A 22430-nucleotide genomic window follows, 5' to 3' on the forward strand; every position below is an offset into this window, starting at 1 on the left:
TGAACCTCTTCCAGGCTCTGTTTCTCCCAGACCTGCTTGTCCATCAATTGCTGTGCTATGTGGTGTGTTAGTATGTTGGTTGTGAAAAGCTAATTTCGAAGGAGGAAAAGTTGAAACTTTCAGTGTATGTTTGTGCTTTCATCTTGTGCCATCTGTTTGGCTGCTGGTGTTTTCTTGTTATCCTGTAGTTGAACTAGTGAGAACTTGCTTGTCTCTGAAAGACAAATGTATAATGAAGTCCGTTGTTTTTGTTTTTTTTCCTGGTATGTTTGCACCCATTTCCTAGGTTTGCATTCTTGATGGTTTGCAGCAATCAACTTCTTGTGAAAATAGTGTTCTTATAGGAAGAAAGTTTCTCGTTTTCCAAAATAGAGGCAGATTTCCTCTGCATGCTCTTTTGGTAGTGGAACCAAACGTTCAGATACTGAAGCTGCTGCTTACCTTTATCCTTCTGGATGATTGCATACAGTGTGCCAGAGCTCTGCCCAAGTGATTGAAGTCGTGTTAATTTCAAAAGCACCAAAATGCCTTTGTTGAAGCCAAATGTGCTACAGCCCTGTACCTCTTGACCCCAGGGCATGTTGGATAAGGAACAGAGCTTCCTCTGGAAAGCCCTCAGCAAACATACAGTGCAGATAGAGCCCAGCAGCTTGTACTAGCACTGTTTCATCAGTATATCACAGTGTCACTGTGCGGAACTTGTTAATACTAGTCAATAAATTATAGAGGATACTGCAGAAACAATATGCAAAACGCAGCAGTCCTGAGGCTTCCTAGCTCTGATGCTTTGAGATTTCTTTCAGAACTTAGTTCTTGGGCTGTGTAAGGTACTTCTTTCTCAGCAGATTGTGGCCATTTCTTAGGTTGTCGTGAGAAGGAGCGGGTGTGAGGTAAACTCTCTTGTCACACAAGTGCTTCAGGGTTTTGGCTTCAGCACAGAAGAAAAGGAAAAAGCGTGTTCGTGTCACACAGCTGTCACTTGAGCGAAACCTGAGCAAAGCCAGGTCCCGGGGGTCACATCTGCTGGAGGATGCTCCAAGCCAAGTCAGGCTGTTGCTCGTTCTGCATGCAGCCTGTCTGCTGTGTGCACTTCTCTATGTGCTCTCAGATGTGTCCCCAGTGTGAAGTGGGCAGGGGGTGGAGTTGGGCAGTATGAGAACTGCCGTTCCTTGTGCTGTGATGCTGTGGATGGGGTGGGGATGAGGATGCAGTCCTCAGCTGAGGGTAATCTTCTGTGTGATTGCCTTTCTGGGGTGCTTAGCTTGAAATGCAAACACGACATTCATAGAAGTATGAGAAAATTTTCACTGTAATGTGAAACACACCGGAGAGAAGAACAAACAACAGAACATGTTCAGGCTTAGCAGATTGGCACCTCGAAATTAATGGTTGTCTTTTTTGCCCTTAATATTTCAGTGTGTTGATTCGTCACCTCAGTGCCGGGGGGAGTGATTTGATGTAGGTCTGATCTGTATGCTGCAGAACCTCCAACTTTGCCTATTCACTGTTCTTATGGGGAAAAAAGGGATGCTGTGGAAGTGATGCACGCAGTGTAGAGGCCACAATTGTCACACAATTTTAAAAAATGCATTGCACAGCTTGTGTAGGAAAAAATGAAAGTAAAATAAGAACAGTGTACCCCACACATGGAGCATGGCAAATTCTTTGTCATTTTGCCAGTAACGAAGGTAGAAATGGAAGCTAACAAATTATTTCACAGTTTATCACTGCACCTGATGCACTTCAGTGCCACATGCTGAGATTCTATTTTTTTATTCTATTTTGAAATTATTTTTGGTTGCTGCATCTTCCTTTTCAGACTTCTATAATACTGTTATGTACATCAAGCACAGGTCTGGAATAGTAAAACAGTAAGAAGAGGGGAGAGTGGATGTGAGTTCAATCAAATTGGTTACTGCACGTGTTCAGGTTGTTGTCAGTGTGGTGTATACAAAGCAAGGAGGATGAAAGGTGTTCTTTAACAGCTGTTTGGCTTCCAACTGCTGTATTGTGTGTGATTGCACCTCATGTATTCTCTCTCCTTTTAAAACTCTGTTTCTTACAAATAAATGGGTGTGGGCAACTAGAAAATTGGTGTGCTTGTCAGCTGTGCTCCTGCTGGGTTACCTAATTTGTGACACTCTATAGCCATACATGTGTATTTCTCTTTGGGGCTCAGTTATAGGAAAACTGAGGCACTGCAGAGCATCTGTCCATTTTCTATTTGTTAAAACATGCATTTACAATGAAGGCAGTTCTTAAATTTGAAGTTGGTGATCGTTCTGCTATTTGTTCTTTTAACAGGTAAAACCTTGCACATGGAAGACTAAATGTGTGGTTCACCTGAAACAAAGCCAAAGTTACTGAATTGAGGCAACTGAAGATGCTGCTGCTGTGGAAACAGCTGTTCCTGGTATCACTCGTTGGCTGTCTTGGAGGTACCAAACTACAGTACTGCATGCTAAACTAGAATTTCAAATACTAAGAGTGAATTAATTAAAATAACTTCTCAGAAGTTACTCAACAGAGCTCTGCCAGAAGATATTTGACAGCATTAGAGATGCCATTGGTAACGCATGCATTGTGGATACAGTGATGTAATAACTTCAGGATGTGTTTCTGTTTAAATGGAGACTTTAAATTCTTGCTGTTGCTGGGGGTGATTGCCACAGCTTTTGTCAAAGCTTCATTTACTGTAGAATGGGTTTATTTGTGAGGAGCACTGCTGTTATCACTGCACCAATCAGCAGTCCAGAGATTTGCTTTCCCACTCTGCCAGACGATACCCCTCTAGTTTTTAGTGCTGGGAAGCTGTGCTGCCTTTCAGGTCTCCTTATGCCCTGTTGTCTCATTCAAGACGTTGCTCCCTAGCTTCCTGAGATCACTGCTCAGAGCAACAGGAGATGTCCCAGACTACTTTTGGTGGTTGTTCAACATATGGTTTGCTTGCCCATCCCTAATGATGCCACTGTGTGTGTGAGGGGGAAGGAGGAGGTCCCTATGCTGTCCTCAGTGGTGATTTGTGCTGGTGATTTCTGTGCATGATGGCACCATCAAGGTTGCAAAGAGCAGATGTAACTGGTGGGGCCCAGATTACCAAAATGCATGCTCTTCAGTAAGTCACTGCCACCTTGATGATTTTATTTCCTGTGATGGTAGCACTTTTGTGCTACCAATGAGGGAAGCCTTTTGTTGTACTAGTTCATCTCATTTGATAAAGGTCTGGAAAGTTCTTGAGCATGCAGAGCAAACAGAAAGAAATTTCCTCGTGGTGCATCTCTTTGCTGCATAGAAGGGGCTGGCTGTAGGCTGGAGGACAGACTGGAAAGCAGTGATCAGTGCTGTCAGAAATCTTGAGCTGATAGGTCTGTTCCTTGAGGGATTTTCTCCCTGTGAATGTGATGACGCCTGTTCTTCATCAGGCCTGTGTGGAAGGTTGCTCTGAAGAGTGAGCTGAACTGGCTGAAGTTGAAGGTATTTTTAGTGATTTGAGAGGAGGGAGGATAGTATGTATGTGTGCGCTTTAATTGAAACAAGCAAATATTGCTCAACATGTGAAATAGCTCATGGTGTGGACTACAGTCAGGGTCTGTTGTGAGCAGTTGCATGTTTCTTTGCAACAACTTCAGTGAGGGGATGCAGAGGGTCTGCAGTGAGGTGGGCAGACCATGGTGGTACAGCAGCGTGCTGTGCAGCCTCTGTTCTCACCTCTCCCCTTCTATACCTGCACCCTGTGCTCATGCTTTGACTGCCCTCAGGATGAGTGGTTCCCCATTTTGAATACAACTGAAAGAGATTTGCAGATTTCATCCCTAAGTGCGGGTCCAGAGGGCCAGAGATGGTTCAGTGATCTGACATACCTCCCTGTAATCTAAAAGGAACTAATATGGTCTCTATCAAATGCAAACACTTTTTCTCAGAGAAATAGAATTCCAGGAGACTTAAAGATAGGATTTTTTTTTTCTTTTGCTGCTACTTTGTACTTTGTTTTCTGGAAGAGATATTGGATGTTTCTGACATTGAAACAATCTTATGAGATTTGCACAAAGTTACAGTTTAAAATTGAAGGGTTTTGTTTAATTCTTCTTTGAACTGCTGGGAGCAGGTTGTTTATAAGCAGACCCAGTCTTGCTGCTGCTCCTAGGCTTTCCCCACGTCTGTATGTCCAGTGCTATGCCAAGCAAAGATGTGGTTCACTCTGAGCCTCTGCACAGCCCAAGACAGGGAGGGAGAGAGCAGCAGGGGCTTGTTTCCCTACAGGTCTATAGGCACTGTTTTATGGCACTGCTCTGTGCCACTTGTTCTTCCTGCTCTTTTTCTTTAGCAGTGAATGCATGGAGCAGCAGTCCTTCTCCAGGCCAGAAAGTGAGGGTGTGAACAACCTGAGTTAGCCAAAAAGTGCAGCTGTATTGGCCAGGGTTGGGTCTCCCCTTGGGCTGCATCTGGAAATGCTTCAAGATAGAAATGCGTGTGCAGACTTGGAACGATTTGAAGGATGCACGTCCGCTTTGTGCCGTGCCTACTGCTGTGTCTTTGGCAACATTGGTGAATTACTTGCAAGGCCAATCAACCACTCCAATGTCTGAATTAGCACAATTTGACATTATAGGTGTCAGCAAAGCAGTTTGGTTTTGTAGAATATATGTATGCATTTCTGAATCTTACGTGCAGCTTTGGAGTTTTGCTAACTGCTCAGTACAGTCATTATTCAACAAAAGAAATTTCAAGTAATTAGCTGATGTAATGAACGATCTGGGGAGTGAGGCTAGAACAACAAATACAATTAGCTATCTAAATATTATTTTAAATGAAGTCTCGCAGATTTTGACCTGCTAGGTGTAGGTTTTTGCTAGGTTTACAGTACAGTACTTCTGAGTATGAATATCTTTTGTGACTTAAATCACAAATATCGTTTCAAGTAGAACAAATGCTTTCAGTATCTTCATGGTTATGTTGATGTTAAATGAGCACTGATGCTATAAACAACAACAAAGCCTGATTTTTTAATCTGCTAAACCTATTTATTTCTTTAAGCTTTTCGTTTGATAGTAGTCTTTTATCTTTCTAACCGTATAACCTGATTTTTCTGTAGTTTTTCATTTATAAAATGTAATACCTATCCTTTGAATCATAGCGAAAATCTGAAACACAAACAGTATAAAAAGGGAAAACCAAAATCCAATATTTAATTCACAGATAACGTGGAGTAAAGGGTTCTTTTTCAAAAGAACAATCATTTTACTCTAATTAAACTCTTGCTATCTTTAATTGCAAAGCTTGCAAATCTTCTGGGTTGTGCTGAATTTAAATATGCTCTGTATTTTTTAATTTTTAAAAACGGAGATGATAAAGGAAATCAGTTCAGACCGAGGAGGATCTGCTGACCCTTGCTTGGCACAGGGTTTCCTTACAGAATGGGATAAGGAGCAAGCTGTAGGCATGGCCAGTTGGAGTCTTGCAAACAGGCACATGGAGTATGGACTGCAGGGTCTGTGGAGCTGCTGCAGTGATGCCCTCAGACCTGCACTGAGAGCAGTTTGACCTTGATGGTGGTTCATGTGCAGAGGTACCTAACCTCCTTCAGGAAGCATGAAAGGTTTTTTTGCTCGTCTGTTTAAAGGCTTTTCTGACCTTTAATCTTTCTTGTATTTTTTATTGCATGTCACCTCAGTTCTTTTCAGTCATGTTTTAAAGCAACTTAGATGGAAGCAGGTTTTGTTTCTGCTGCTTGTGAGGAATGGTAGTCTTGAAGACGCAGCGTGAATGTTGCAAATTTATGTTAAATCATGTCAACACCAGGTGTACCAGATGAGTTCCTGGGAGAAGAAGGGAGGGGGAAGAAAAACAGCACCAAAAAAAAAGAAGCAGAAGTAAATGTGTGTTCTGTGTAAGAGTAATTGCAGAAAGGAATGCTGTATGAAAGGAATTACGTTAGCTGCAGATTGTTCTGTTTGCATATCTCAGATTGGCATTGAGTGTTGTGGAGTTTGCAAAGCGAATGTCAGAGCTAATAGTAAAATGTTTGTTATTGAGATGACTACTCTACTTGTAAAATTAATTTGCAATGACCATTGCAGTGACAAGGAAAAAGCTGGTAATATTTTGAAGGGCCAGTGCTTCTGATTTTGTATAAGACTGTATTTGTTCATCCTACTAGCCTTGCTTTGTACCCATTGCAGGTTGTATCTCTCCAGTATTTCCCAAATGTTAGCTGGTGGATTGGAGAACAAACAAGAAGTGAAGCAAAAAATGTATTTAATTCTAACATTACCTTTTTGCTTAAATGGCTTGAATGTTATTAACAGAGCTTTGCAGCAGTAAACTCTTAAAATCTACCCAAGAATCATGCAGTTCAGTTGTTTCAGGACCAGTTTCAGTGAGAGCACTCTGTAAGCATGAAGCAAGTTGTAAACAGTTTGGAGGATATTACTTTTAAGCTATCATCAAGACAGATCAGCAGGTCTTCTAACTTGCTATAGAAAACGATTTTTCTTATGTTCTTCCAAAACCTACCTGCAATTTACTGTTAGGAAATAACAGCTTTGGAAATGGAGATGTTGCTGATCTTGACTTACAAGTCTTGACGTTCTCTGTCCTTACAGATAAGGTATTTCATACTAGGTTCTTATTGCAGTGTGCTGTATGGAATTGCTTTCAGTTTATCCTATGTGAATCTTCAGTTTATCAAAGTGGGGATGTTGAGAATATCTAATGGAATGGGGGGAAAAGAATAAGGCCCTTGAGGTTTTGCTTATTGGACTGTGTTTGTGTTTGTATAGCTAATGATCCTGTAGTCTTTTTGTCTGTGTACCTTAGGGATAACAAGGTGATGATTCAGCATTACATAGTATGTCAAGTTTCAAACAAGGGGGAGGAATGCCTGCTTTGTGTTCCTTCCAACTCGAGCCATCCTGTAATTCTGTGAACTTCTAAAAACTATGCTTTATTATCGTTATTAAATTACTCTGAAGAACAAGCTGAAAAATGAGTAGAAAACACAAAAGAAAAAAAAAAATCAGCAAAAGCATAAAAAACAGACAAGAGCAATTCCCAGAATCACTTGGGTTGTAGGCTGAGAGAGATCTCTGGTGGTCGTCTCGTCAGACCAGTGAGAGTGCTGAGCTGAGCGGTGCACTGGTGGAGTTGTGAATCCTTTCCCGGAGCATGATGGCTTTTCCTGACTCTCCTGGGCATTTTCCCAAGTGAAATGACCATTTCCCTGCCCCCAGTGCAGTCCCTTCAGGCATCATCCTCTCAAGCACCTGAATGTGCTCAAACACAGAAACGTGATGTTTTCTGCACAGAACTACTGTTCTTGCACTAGTGAAGATACACAGTGCTAAGATGACCGTGTCAGGCAGGCTGTACTTTCCAGTGAAGCATTGGAGCGTTAGGAAAAACAAACCTCTTGTCAATGGTGATGTGCTACACCTGAGTTTGAAACTCCACTGGAAAATGAAATAGGAAAAGGTAGGAAGGCAGAATGCAAGGAGAACCGATTAACGTTCTTTCTCTATCCAGTCTTAAAAGTGCATGACTGGAGCATTGATCATATTTTCCAGATGTTCAGGTCATTCTCAGTGCATCTTAAATAATGACCTGCCAGGAGAAAAAAAAAAAAAAGTATGTAGTTTAACATATAAAAACCATTCGGGCATTGAAGTCCTTTACAGCATAGTCTGTTAACAGGGAGACTTTTTCTGTTAACTTATATCCCATCTGCATTTTAAACTAGATCATATAATTATTGCTTTCATGCCAATTCAGGTGTTTCCATTGTTTTCACTTCCATTTTTCCTGTTTCTTTAGTCAGCCTAACTCTTAGAGGAGAACTTGGTTAAACTGCCAGACTCCACAGTGTTGTGCATCGGACCCACTGCTCTCCTCTTTGGTGGTATTAAGTTTAGGAAGCTTACAAAATTAGAAGGTGTGGTGGTTCTCTTTTACTCCCAAGAGGGATGGAAACAAACCTTCTGTTTTCTTCCTAGTGAAGGCTCCTTGGACACTGGCAGAGTGGCAGCTATACCTTCCCTGTGCACAGATAATGCTTTTCCTTGAAGTTATTAGTAACTTCCAGTAATTTTGATAGTCTCTGGGGGGTTTCTGTATGGGTGAGAATCTATTAGAAGAAAAGCCATCATCATTTAATACTGTGACATTCTTCTTGTTAGAATTTGTTTTTCATTAAAAATTACAGTAGTCACAGAACCAGCCTATTTCTCAATGAGCAGATTTTTGCATATTAATTGCAATACTTTTGTACATTACGCATGCACAGTCATAGGGTTAAGAATGCATCTATGCCAGTAGTGACTCAAGAGAATTGTTTATCTTGGAGTCCTTATATATTGCTAAGAGGATTGGTTACATTGATAGGAAATACTTGTTTGCTTATTGAATTAAAAAATGAGGAACTAATCTCTGAGTTGTGATTTTCAAAGTTCTGACATCACGAGCACTTTATACAGCTCTGGTAACAGAAAACAGAATTACTGCTGTAAATCTGGAAAGGCCCCACTCTAAATATTTCTTTGCACTTAAAACCAACATACCATCAAGCCTAATTACCCCTGTTATGGTGAGCAAGGGATCCAGCGAGCAGCCTGGCATGTAAACTCCAGAGCCAAGATATTTGCCCTGCTGCAGGCATTTTGCCTTCCACTTATAAAATGACAGATGGTGGTAGCTTACTGAAGACCCACTTTCACCTTTTGAGATGAATCAGAGCAGATCTTGCTTCCTCTTTCTTTCTGCAAGTCTTGTTTTTAATACGAATGCTGTCTTGTACACTCAGTGCTGTGAGCTTTTCCAATTTTAGCTTAATGATGGAGCACACTCTTGTTAAGAATGACTTTTTAGAGATCTTCTTCATTCTTTGGCCTTACTCAAGAAGACAGGGAGCAGACAGGGAGCAGAAACAGCCATTCACTTTGAATTAAGAGAGGGAATAAATATATTCCCCTTAGCCACAGTCATCTTTTTTTCTTCCTAGCTGTATATAAAACTGGAGCCACGTTGGTGAAAAGGCTGTTGCCCTTTTTGACTTACTGGACTTTCTCTGTGTTCACTGGGTTTACACATGTCTGCATTTCAGTGGTGAGCATGTTCCATCAGATACAGTGCATAGTTCCATAAGAGTAGATAATGTTGTGATACTGAAACACTTCTCAGAGAGACCTTAACATTTCTACTTCATGCTCTGAGCTGAAGAGCACTTCCTCTTGAAAAACAGCTACTTCTTGCTGTAGATACTGTCTGAGTTTTAAAATTGAACCCTCACCTCCAACCAGTTGATGTCATTTCAGCATGACAAATGCTGTTCTTGTATTTAGTAATTAAACTCATCACGGATTTTTATGATGTTTGAACAGAGAACTTTTGGCCACTGGCAGTTTTAAATTTTGTGTAACTTACTGAGGTGTTGAGGTGCTTTTTTTTTGCAATAAAACTGTAGTGTTGCAAATATCATAGAGCATAAAGGCTGTGCATCTGTTTTTATACACTCTTGTCTTGTGCAGTTTTGATAAGAGTTGGTGATCGCTTCCATTGCCTTGGTGCTTCTGTTTGCTGTGTCCCTCGTGGATAGATCATTATGCTGTGCATGTTAGTTGTCATCTGACTTCAGTCGCAGTTGCCTTGGGGAAAGAACCTTCTGAAGGTAGATAACCTGTCCTTAAACAGCGTGTGATGTGCTTGTCATGTTTGCTTAATCTTTGTTGGTTAAACAGCAGCTGTCATTGGCTGCTGTTAAAAAATAAATGACCAGGATGGATGAGTGATCTCATCTATTTGATTGATTCCTTGTATTTTGGGTAATACTTCGCTATTTCTTACCTGCATAACCTGTCTGGTGCATAAGCTCCTTGCTTTAGGAAGGCTGGAGATCTGCAGGTTAGACAGTCTGTAGAAATACCAAACCAAAGGAGGGGGGAACCGTTTTCTCTGCTAATGAAAAGACAGAAATCAATAGGGAGGGAGCACTGGGGAGAAAGATTTCCAGTAGAAGGTCACTGTGCTGAATGCAAGCTGTATCAGCCCCTTGGGAAGCTGAGAACAGGATGATGGGATGGAGGAACGTCTTAGAACAGTTGTGAGCAATGGTTGGGAAAGCAGGGAAGTACTCAGAGTTTGAAATCTAAAGCTGAATAATGTGACAGATGTTCAGGAAAACAACAGAGCTGCGAAAAAAAATACTTTTATTATTATAATTATTAGAAAAAGCCTTCCAGAAGAAACTGCTGCAATTTTGATGTTCTTAATGACCGTGCTGAAAATGAACGTTTGCAGATTTTTATTTTTTTGGTAATGTTGCATTGCTGCCAGCCTCTTGCTAAAAGCACGATTATTGTGGGGGAGCACAATTATCCTTGTTTAATAACAAATGGGAGAATGTTAGCCTTTAACTTCTCCAATGCGTTCATCGGGGATCAGAACGCAGTTTACTCTCTTTGTTTATAGGATAAAATAACACGAGGTCGTAAAGCCAAAACCTAACCTCAGCCTTATTGCTGTGCATGCTTGAAAATCTAAGGAAATGAAGACTCACTTATTGCTGAGTGATTAGCACCATCAGAAGTTACTGATGCTAAAAGGAATTAAACTTCGTAACTATAAGCAGAATATTAAGAAATGGCAGTGTTATGTAGTGGAATGTTTTTTTCCTGGGTAGAACAGTTCTGACTTCATTGTGTAGTTTTTAGAAGTCTTGAAGGCAAGTCAAAAACATTTCAAACATATGCCATTTGGCAGGAAAGCAGACCTTTCTCTACACTGGGGCTGCTTTCTGTCTTGGAAGAGAAGGCAGAACATCATTTTAACATGACACCTAAGTGAATGCATTTTGTGCTCGATTATCCTTTACCCTTTAACAGAGCTTCTGAGGGTCAGACTCTCAGGACCAGCGGAGAAGCTTCTGAATGCGGAGATGGTTCTGTTTGAACCAGTCACTGAAAGCAGCTTTAATGTTTTAATCCAACAGAGAAGAGAGACCCTTAGTAAAGTTAGGGTGGTATGGAGTAATATCATGCAATGATAACATTATGTTACACTGAAGTTAATTGGATGCTTCGCTGCAGTGTGAGATGAGACACCTGGACTACTGCCTTCTTTCTGTTAAAAACTGCTGAGGCCCCAAGCATCCCCTGGGGGTGGGAGTTGTGCCTTGCACCAGGGGCATGAGCTCTGCACAGCAGCCTGTGCCTCTTTGGTGGCCTGCAGCAGGAGGCAGAGGATGGCAGTCGACTGGCTTTTCTCGGTTGTGGTGCAACGAGAAGTTCAGTGTTTGAGACCTGAATTAAAAGCTGCTTAATGTGCATAGCCCAGTTCAATTAGCAGATATTTTATCATGTTACTCATACGGCTGTTTATGACTGCGGAAGCAAGCAGGAAAAAAATCTGCAATTAGTTTGGTGTAAGATTCAGTTAAGGATTCTCCCAGGCTTCTTGAAGTGGCAAGTAAGGCTATAATTGTTAGTAAATAACTGAACTGTCAATTCTGCAGTATTGAAAGTAACAGACAAATAGTGATGAAGTCCTAGGAACAGACAGGATTTGATTCACATTCATGTGAATGTACCCTGATGTAACTCTTGCAGTGGCATCATAGAGGAGCTTCCAGTTTGCTCATTGGGCATTTTAGGAGGCTGTTACGTAGCAAGAAGAGTTACAGCACAAGTAAGAAATGGTCTTTTAAAGCTCTGCTGTATGTTGAGGAAAAGTTTTTCAGCTATTTCGCTCCAGATTACTTTCTGCTCTTTATGTTGCTGGGGGTCATCCATCAGTAGAGAGACTATGAATTGAGGCTCTTAAGGCTTCATCACATTTCTCATTTCTAAGGTTCACTGTGTAAGGAGATCATTTGCTACGTTATTTAATGAGTGTGGGCAGCTATGGGGATATGTAATGAAAGGAAATGGATTTTCCCCACATTCTACCAAATGTAATGAAACATTTATCCTGCATCAGCATTAGACATATAGTAGCATTCTGTGGGATGACTGACTTCAAAACTGGGGAAGCTCATTTCTTTTCATGATATTTCATGCTAAAAATGCTGGGGGGGGGGGGGATGGTGGGCCAGCTGTTCCTGCCTTCAGAAATGTATAAGAACTTCCTTTGATTGCAGCTGTGGGAAAACAAAATCAAAATTTACTTCCTAACCTATGCAAAATGTTAGCAGAAGCCATAGATGGTAGTTTGAAGACAGAAATTTGTATGGCTGAACTTACTGCTTATGTATGTTTTGTATATAAAATATGGAAGATTCATCTTGCAACAGGATGTACATCTGTAGCACTGATGCAGAGTGGATGGATTTCAGCTTTTAGTCTGTAAGTGCATGATGGTACCCTTGCCATAGAACCGTATTGGAAAACGATAATTCTGATTTTCTTTGGAGTTTTTGAATCTTGATCAGAATTACATTGTTATTCTATAAATAGTGTTTGAAGAGAAAATGAAATCTACATAAAAGCGGAGAGTAAATGAGGGAGATAAAGCAGTTGTTACAGATCATAACCTTATCAGTTGAGGTGACAGTTTCAATTCCTTTTGAGTTCGCTCCAGTTGTCATCTTTTTTTTTTTATGTAGGATTTAGTAACAGTTTTTGTCATTTTATTCCCATAGCAACTTTTTTTTTTTATTATGAGAATCTGCTTGTCTCCTCTTATCTTACAAAGCTTGCACATGAATAACTTGTGGAGGAGTATGGTGAGGAGAGAGACTTTCTGGCACAGAAAACAAGGAGAAGAGTGTTACGGATATATAAATAAAAGAACAGTATGGACTTCATGGTTTGTGTCCAGCACTCCTACCTCAAGCCTTAGCACAGGTGGGCAAGTGAGACTGCGAGCTGCTGAAGGATGGCATCTTGGTGGGTGTGCTGATGGCTATCATTTTGGCTTAGAAGAGGAAGAAAATATTTAAACTTTGTGCTCTGAAAACATGCCTGGTACTGCACTTGGCACACACACTTTCTCCTCTCCAGCTCCTCCTTAGAACAAGGGTGTGGAAATTCCAAGTTGGTCCTTGACTGGTGGCAAACAGCTCAGCAGCTGGGGGATCTCTGATTGCTGTGTATCATGAGAACAGGGCCTAAAATCAGGGAGATAACATCAGCTTGTACAAAATGGTTCCTATCCTTTGTGTGTTAGTTGCTACTGCTCTCAATCATAAGGCACTAAATGAGGTTGAAAAAAGAAGCTGTAGCTTCATCGCTGTGTGTCGTCTTCTCATATTAAATATTTCACTTGATTGGACTTAATATAATGAGTGTCTGAACTGAAGCGGTATGGAAGATAGTGAAGTAAATTGATCCAAATCAAAACTTTTCTTCCACATCTCTAACAGAGAGATTTAATTGGCTGTGGCTGTAATCCCTGAAAGCCACAACTTGCTATGAAGCTGTATTTCTGGTTACACCATGTTGAGAATAACTTGTAAATGTCACAGCTCTATATCTCCTTGCTGTACGTGTTCAGGCTCTGATCTGCTGCCAGCCTGCCCACTTTGCCTTCTGATGTTTGCTGTCAGTGCAGCTACTTGCTAAGCAGGTATTAACACCAACTTGATGAAACTTGAGCTATTCCTTTTACATTGCATTGCTCTTGTCTTTATGTTGTATCGAGATATGTTTACATAAATGTTTCTAGTAGAATATGCTGTTGAATGGTAAGGGAGCACAGACTGAGTTATAGGGAGTGTCATTTTATAGCCAAGCAAATTCTCCTTACTTATGAGAAGAGGAGCAGTACCTGTGTTTTATTTTCCTCTTATTACCTCTCTCAGCCCTGCAAAGTGAGAGTTCTTCATTCTTTTTTATGAAACTGTATTTTTTAAGCCCTTGGCTTTTTATTAAGTTGTAGTTAACAATATACTTCTGAGGATTACACCACCCTACACAGAGCAATTTGGCTTCTGCTGGAGATCAATCTGCAGATAGCGCATCTGTCGCTGAGAGATTCTGCTCAGATACCTGCAAAAAGATCTGAGGCCCCACTGCGTTTCTGGGGGGCTTCTCCTGATGGCTGTGTCTCCATCTATTAAACTCACTTCGATAGCACTGGGATCGTATTTGTTTTCATGAACAGAACAACAGGTAAGTATTTCTGGGCAGCGTTTTTTCACATGCCCTGATTGTGTTGTCAAATAGTCTGATGCTGAATATATTTATCTATTCGGCTGCTTGCTCAGGTGTAATCCCTTGTTCAGCCACATCTATTCATCCACTGAAGGATGTGCACATTGGTACATCATGGCATATTAAAGGTTTACCGCAGCCTGCCACAGCTGTCATCACTTTGACCCCTCAGTAAACCAACAGTCTTCCACATAATTTTGCTTTCATTCAAGTGTAATGCCATTACTGCAGAGGCAGACAGAATGCAATTCTCTGAAGATCTGGTCTCATTCCTTCCTTTTCCAAGGAGGTCAACGTGCTCAAGTGATCGCTGTGCTTTCTTTTTTCACTCTTTGTTGCTGCAGGAAGAACGAAAAAGAAAGCAGACTTAAATGGTCTGTTTGCATTACATTGAGGGGATAAAGTGGAAGGCTGAACTCACCACTTGGATAAAGGCCTCTTTACAACTTCCATTCCAAACCTCTTCCTTTGTTTCCTTAGCACTTTCATTTTTTAGCTTTTTCCTACACAGTTGTACAGATTATTATTTTTTATTAATTTTTTTTACTTCATTATTATTTTTTCTAATGCCGTTTACTACAGAAGTAAGCAAGTCGAAATCAGCTAACTCACAATCAGATGTTAATGTTGTATGAAAATGACCTCAGTTAAATCATACGATCACAGAATGGCCTGGGTTGAAAAGGACCACAATGATCATCTAGTTTCAAATCAGTGCATTTACAAGGGGTACCACTTCAAAAAACAAACAAAACTTTCTCATTCCAGTTCAGAGCTTAGTTATGGGACCAAGCATACTTCCACAGTTTTTACTGACTCCATTACAAGGTTGATGTCCATTGCTTCTCACATCTCAGTGTCCATTAGAAGATGTAGGACTGCAGGCTGGAAAAGCACTGCCGTGTGTTGCAGCTGGTTTTGATTGAGAGCAAGGCACTTGAGCACACCACAGGACTTGTCTGCCACGCACCCTGAATTTCACTGATGTGTAGAGATATAAGGTGTCAAAATAGATCAAGTTAGAGTGAATTCTTATCACAAAACATTGCTTTGTGTAATGAATTTAATTTATTCAGAGTCATGCTTGCAAGGTTCTCCTATTCTTTCTCCAGACAATGAAGTATCAGATAGCAGTTCATTTTGAGCAAGACCAAGTGCAGTTTTATCACCTATTTACCTCTTTCTTTAATTGCTGAAGGATCATTGTTCGTGCCTTTGCAAATCAAAACGTGGAATTTGTTACCCACAAGAGGATTAAACTTCTTGATTTAAGTGTTATATCTGGGTCAGAGCAATGATTAATACTGAACACGAGGATCTGTAACAAACTGACGCCCTGGTGCACATCCCAAAAAAGGCGATTCTGATTTATGAAGGTGTATGAGAGGCAGAGGTAGATGTGTCACAAAGCAGATGAAATTTTTGCTTAATAATAGTCAGCAGATCTTGTCTTCATTTCCAGTCGGGCTGATTAGCATGTGTTTGTGTGGTGGGTAGGAACAGAGCAGCTCTTTGGTGGGATGAAAGGCGGTGTTTACAGCACTTAGATTAGATGCCCACTGCAAGGCATGCAGGTGGCACGTGGCTGGTGGCTGCTGCAAAGCCTCTTCTCCTCCTGCTGGGTACTGTCTCTTGTTTATTCCTGTGGCGTGCATTTGCTTGCTCTAAATGAGTTCTTTTATTGACTCCTGTGAGTCTGTTGATAGTGAGGGTACAAGTGTAAGAAAGTTGCTTACAGTGAAAACATTTCAGCTGAGATATGTGGAGCTGTTGCAGGATGTGTAAGTCACCCTCGCTGTATGTGTTAAAGCAGCTCTGAGGATGCTGCTCGGGTTTCCTTGCATGGCCCACTAGGAACACAAAGTTGCTGCTCAGCAAGAGCTGCCGTGCATTCAGTCTGCTGCAGCAAAATAATTTGACTTCTTCCAGTGAGCATTCAGACTCTCAAAAACTAATTAAATACACTCAGTAGTACTTGAGAAAAGGAGAGGTTTCTAGATAAGAAAAGACGTGGCTGCTCTAAAGGCAAGAAGCTGGTAGAAATCATTAACTCTTCATACTGAACTGCTCCAAAATGAGCCAAGCATTCATGTCACAGCATTTCTTTCCCTGTGTACTTTACACGGAGAAAGAAAGACCCCTGTCTAGTTCTTTTCCTACCTATGAAGATGTACCATTGGGCACATCCAAATTCTTGATTGGGGCCCGTGCTTTTGCTGTTTGTTGGCGTTGCTCTGTGGTGCTCACTGGATGGAATCTAGCATGGCCATGCAGAGGAAGAGCTGCTTTGTCTTGTGGTTGGACCCTTGCAGCAAAAAATGAAATCTCTGTGCAAGAACAGGGAAGGGTGAGGGCATTTTACTGTAATGAATGCTGTGATCGTAATCGTAAGGAGTGAAGAACTGACTGAATGATTGGTGAGACTGAAGATAAGGAGATTTAAAGAAAAAATGAGGAATGTGCTGAGGCTGAGCATCCAGATTTCAGGAGATGGGGATGGGGGGGAAACAAAGCTTGAACAAGGAGGCACTGGGGAGAAGGGACAGGGAGGAGGTGTTGTGAGGAATGGCAGAAATGTATAGGATCTGGGATGCCTTGAGTTCCAGTTCTTATGGGAGAGACCATGGCCTTGAGACTGGAGCTGGGTACAAGTACCCAACAGCTCTGTGTTTAAGCAGTTGGGTAATTGGTAGTGAGACTGTTAAAAGAAAATCTTTTTTTTTCTTTTTTTTTTTTTTCACATAGATGAATAACAGTGCTAGCAATCTGACAGGGATGGCCATGTACATGTGTGCACAGTTCACTATTCAATCAAGCAAGTTGAAAATCTTATTTTTCCTGAACATTTGTCTCAATAAAACTTAGACTCATGGTTCATTTATTTGAAACAATCCCGGTCTCAGGGAAAACAGAGTAGAAAAAATCCACCTAGAAGCTATTCACCTGCGAGCTATTTGCAGAGCTTGGGTGAAGGGGAGGGCTATGGGCACTGCTGGTCTATCTTCACAAAAGCTTTTGTTTTTCATGTGTTTTCACCCCAAACATATCCAGGGAAGGTTTTGAGCATGGTAGAAATGGGTCTCAGTGTGTATTTATCTTGTTCTCTGAATTGAGGCTTCACTGCTAGCTGAGAAGCTGGTGTTGGTGGGACAAGATTAACTGGAGTTATGCGGGATGTTAACAGAGCCAGTCTGAGGGTTGAAGAGCTGTTACCTTTGGCAGTCTGATCCTTAGAGAACTGTCTGCAGACTGATGAAGGTTCACTCTGTAGATGGGGAGCAGACCCACTGGAGCACCACGGTTCCCTCTGGGGGGCGTGCTTTAATTAGCCATGTTGGAGCTAACTATTTGGCTTAAGCCAGGTACCACGCATGTTTTGAGATGGGAACTATAAATGTTTTGAATAGTCTGTGACTATTAGGTTTTTATGCTGATGAGCTGGTGTGTTTTTAGGTGTGAAACAGCAGCTGTGGTGTGACATCTGTTGATAGGACACTTAGTCATCTGCTGTATGTGTTATTTGTCATCATTACATCTGTTACAGTCCACATGGCCCTGATCAAAGCCGAGTGGCTTTCTGCCAGTTTCTGCAGCCCAACAGGGGCAAAGGAAGTGGATTTGGTTACCCATGTCCTGGTAAATGGGTGAAAACCCAGCTGTATTCAGTGATGTTTGTTGGAGCGTACCTCCATTTCTCTGAGGAAGGGTGCAGTCTTCAGAACGATAAAGGAATGAGATCAATAGCAAAAACAAATAAAATCCCATTCTATCAGCATGTTCTCAGTGCTTAAAAAATGTCCTAAGATGTCTTTGATTTATTTAGAGGAAAGTCAAAATGCTGCCACTTAAATAAACAAACAACCCTCAGGTAATGAGTCCCGGTGCATTTATCCACCTGTTTAACTATTACAGTATGAACAGCTGTAGTTCTTCAACAAAAATGTGAACAGCCCAATAGTTCTTCAACACTAAACCCAAATCTGCTTTGTGGTCACGAGCAGTTAATGATAGAGGTGCTTCAGAGACTGTCAGGCTATTCGTAGAGTTTCTTTTAGGAAAGCTTTAGGGGGACAAAATTGTTTCATGTGCAAAGTCGGCTGTAAGATAATTTGCTTGAGCAAACATTGTTCCCTCCTGAGATATTTCTTAAATTGCTTGAGTTGCTTTGTTCAGTGCTGTGTTTGAGTAAAGGGATAATTCCCAGATAATATGAATTTTGAGAAGGTGTATTTTTGGAAATACTGGAGAACGTTTTTTCTTCATTTTTTCTTTCAAAGCACGCAGTTCTATTTTTCCAGGTTTTCTTCAATGTATTTTTGCCAATGCAAAATGCCTTTAGAAAGAAAAAAAAAAATCTGTTCATCAGATGTTGACTCAACTTTTATGCTATTGATGTTCATCTGCTGCTATTTTTCTCTGCTCTCTGATCTCTTCCTTCTGCTCCACAAAGCCCACAAAAGTATCTCATCTCCCCTCTCTCCCTTTTTTTTCTCCCTTAGTACTTCAGTCTCTTTTGCCTTTTTGTGCACTGGCATTTCATGTTCGCAGCACTCTGATACACCTGTGCCAATTTCTTTTTAGCTTTTCATGTGTGTGCTTATGTAACAGACTTTGTTTTATGATTTTTTCATATGATTCCCATTTAATCGGTGTAATCTGTGTTTCCTGTTGCATATTTTGCCACACCCTGGGTGGCTCAGTGGTGCTAAGCAATACAGGTGCTGTCAGTTTGCTGCTCTGAGCTGCTGCTATTGCAACAAGGAGCACCTGCAGCCTGCCCGTCCCTGCATGGCTTGGTGGCCAGGCACTGATTTAATGCATCAAGAACAACCTGCAGGTCCTCTTGTCTGCCACGTGCACTTGAAGGATAAGTTCCTTGAAGGATGTTCAGGCTGGAAAATCGAGGTTTGAGTAGTGTCAGTTTGTAACTAAAAGATGCCTTGAGGATGGGAGGCAGAGACCTCTCTCTCTGCCCTGTCCTGGAGTATAGGAAACGAAAATGACCAGGACATCCATGGGAAGGCAGGGGCTGAGCTGCTGCCCTGTGTCAGAGCTAGCTCTTAGCCTGGGAGAGCAGTGCTCTGACTGTGTTGCTGCTCCTGTGGCATGGAAGAACACAGCCTCTTACTAAAATGAGGTCTAGAGAATATTCTGGTGTGTATATATAACCCATTGTGCAGTTACCTTCCTACAGATAAATGTTCTGCTATAAAATGAAAGTTCAGCAGTGTGCCACAGCATTAAGAGATTTCATAGAGGTTGCTGTGAAATTATATGATTTTCCTGTAATACCAGCATGACAAAAATGAAACCATGGAGATAGTTCTCTGGTAGCCAGCGAATTTCTTCTCCAGTGACAAATCACCCAGTTTCTTTGCTTGCTTTGAGTAATGTTCAATTCTGCTCTGTTAACATTTTTTTTCTCTCTCCTTTCCACCTCCAACAATAATTGATGGTTATAGAGGTAATGTGGGGAGGAGGGATGCGAACAAAAGTTATTCTTACGGGATTGATCCGAAGCCCTGTGAAATCAGCAGAACAACTCACTTTTTCCATGTGCAGCTCTATTGAGCTTGTTCCCAGTGGTCTGCAGGCACTGTTCTGGCTAGATGGCCTCATCTTCCAACACTTCTGTTAAGCTGATGGAAGTATTTTTAAGGAAATTATTCCTTGTATATGTTGTTTCCAGTGTTTGTCTCAATAAGTATAAAATACATGGTCATAAAAATTCCTCGATATTGCCAAATTTGGGATATTGAGTAGTGGGAAAGAACATTTGCCTGTGCATATAAGTAGTATAGCTAGTGGTAAAAAGCTTTCCCAAAAAGAAACAGATTTGTCTTATTTTCTCCAAAGTTGTCATTAGCAATGTAGCTATTACAGCATGCTTAAGCTGTTATTCTTAAGAGCTGAGGGACTGCTATTTCATTTCTTCTTAAATAATGTGACTTGTACCAGGGCGACCTTGTTGTGCATTAGTAGTTCATTATGTGCTGGCACCAAAGTCCCCTCTGTAGAACTGCGTACTGAAGAAAACAGTTATGATTTGGTTGTCAGGCTCATTTGAGGCACTTGAACATCGCACCAGTACAAAATTATACATGAAGTATATTTAACAAGTTCTGCAGCATTGAAAAATAATGAATCTAATGAAGTAATAGAATAAATATTTTTTGTCTGTCAAAGACACTTATCTTTATAGAGCATGAACCCTTCTAGAGTTTTTGAAACGTGGTAGAATTGCTAATAAATGTGCTGTGACAGTAAGTATCAATTGATGTAAGTATGATCAGATGTTTGGGTGCAAATGGACTTGGGTGCTAAATTCTGCTTCTCTCCAGGGCATGACATTGTCCTGTGCATTACTGAAATAGAAGTTGGTGTAACCTCCAGAAGCCTCTGCTAATCTTAATCTCAGGCCCTATGGATGACGGATATGTAGCTGTGGTGCAGTGCTGCTGCAAGCTGGCAGTGGGTCTGTCTGAAGCAGCTTTGTCATCAAAAATTCTGTGCTTTTTTCATTACATGGTGTTAAATCTTCTCAAACCATGGATGTTTGATCTGATCTTGCATCATCCATTGCCTTCCTTGATTACACAGTTGCACAAACCAGAAATGTCTTGCAGGATACCTGCTGTAGCAGCAATGAATGCAGGCAGGCATTGGGCAAGACTATCATTTCATTTCTTTCTTACCTGTTGGTATCAGGTGAACACAAGAAACGTTATTTTCTGTGGAGGTCTTCAGATGCTGAAAGCTCTGCTGCTCATGAATTCACAAATACGTTTTTTTAAATATCATATCATATGACTTTTGTTCCAAATACAAAAATGGTTATTCCAGAGTAGTGGCAGTGTAAATGATGCTCATGTTACTTCTGCTCCATATTTCTAAAATCTTTCTTAGCATTGTACTTAAGGCTTAAAACCTAGCTGGAGTGGAAGGGATGTCAAGGTTTCATTTCCGTGGTGTTTGTATGAATGAGAACACATCTGATTATCCTGCCTGAAAAGAAGAACGAAAGGCTTTACTTAATAAATAAACTTGAATTACGTTTTCTTGCTCTTTTTTATTGCAATGGCAAGTGCATTTCAGCTGATGGAATGTCATACACTTGATGCTGAAGCAATGAGGCAAAGTTATGTGTTATCCTGGGAGGGGAGGAGTTGCTGTTTCAGGACTCCAAAACATCTCCATTGCTAATTTTAAACTTGATATGTCAAACTATATATATATAAAAAGGCATGAAAACATTTAATTTTCCATTTACACTGTTCTGGATTGGTTTTAAGGTGCATATTTTCTGTGTTAACTTTGGGCAAGTTAAGTAACAAAACTGCTTGTTTCCTACAGGAGCAATAGCTTTTCAGATGAAAAAAGATAAAAGTGGGGCATAATAAATCATAATAAATGCAAGTAAGAAGTAAAAAGGCGTGGGCAAGGGGAACTAAGTAAAACAGTTTCAGCACCTAGTTTGAGAGAGTAGATGAAAACCTGAAACATCCAGTGGTGAGATGATCCATGCATAATAAATAGAACAAAGTGCGGCAGTACAGGTGGTTTTGTTTAGCCCTGAGCTGGTGCATGCTGAGAAGTGACTTGTATATAAGTAGGGAATAATTCCCAAGGTCAGAAGTTTGGACTTAGTTGCTTAATACTCATGGAGGATGTTATTGTTATTTTGCATGGTAATTTATAATTATTTTTGAAGTGCCACCAGCCAGTGCGTAGAGATGATAAAAATATCTGAAGGAATTGAGTGATGATACTTGTGCAGCTGTGTGATTAGTCTGGTGCTTCAGCCGTTCTGGTAGGTACGACAGAAAGCTTCCTGCTAATTAATGAAGAATGACTCTTTCATTGTAGCGTCGCTCATATTCTTTGTTTTATGATGGATTCTGCTTTCCTTCATGTTTTCCTCCAAAAATTATTCCCTGGTTGACAGCAGCCTTCACTGTAATCAGTGATGAATACGCTCAGCTGCACTGAATGGCACCATCTCAGACTGTAGAGCTGCAGTGGGTCACTGGGTGATGCAGCACAGCACAGTGTGCTGAGTCCCAAACCTTCCCAGTGGCTCCCAACCCCATCCCATCCTTCCCATGTATTGGACAGCACAGACAGCTGTGTTTTTAGGCAAGTGTGGTTGCAAGGAATGAGTGTATGTGCTCAGAAAGCAGTGCTAAACCATCTCATTGTAACTGCAGAAATAAGAAGTGTAGGTCGATCTGAAAGTAATGCCTCCTACTTATTCCCATGGAAATAGCATTGTATCTGTCATTGCATCTATCT

General features: G+C 41.0%; 1 protein-coding gene across 1 annotated transcript in view; it reads left to right on the forward strand.

Annotated features, from left to right (window-relative positions):
- Window positions 1-22430, forward strand: part of CNTN3 (contactin 3) — a 111447-nt gene that overhangs the window by 39698 nt on the left and 49319 nt on the right. Inside the window, exon 2 of the mRNA XM_042823521.1 lies at window positions 2305-2438. Coding sequence (XP_042679455.1) covers window positions 2384-2438 — 55 coding nt within the window. The 5' untranslated portion in view covers window positions 2305-2383. The remainder of the gene's footprint in view (window positions 1-2304; window positions 2439-22430) is intronic.

The sequence above is a fragment of the Centrocercus urophasianus genome, unplaced genomic scaffold, assembly GCF_019232065.1.
Source record: "Centrocercus urophasianus isolate 14NV4802_14NV808 unplaced genomic scaffold, USGS_Curo_1.0 seq_22, whole genome shotgun sequence".
Lineage (NCBI taxonomy): Eukaryota > Metazoa > Chordata > Aves > Galliformes > Phasianidae > Centrocercus > Centrocercus urophasianus.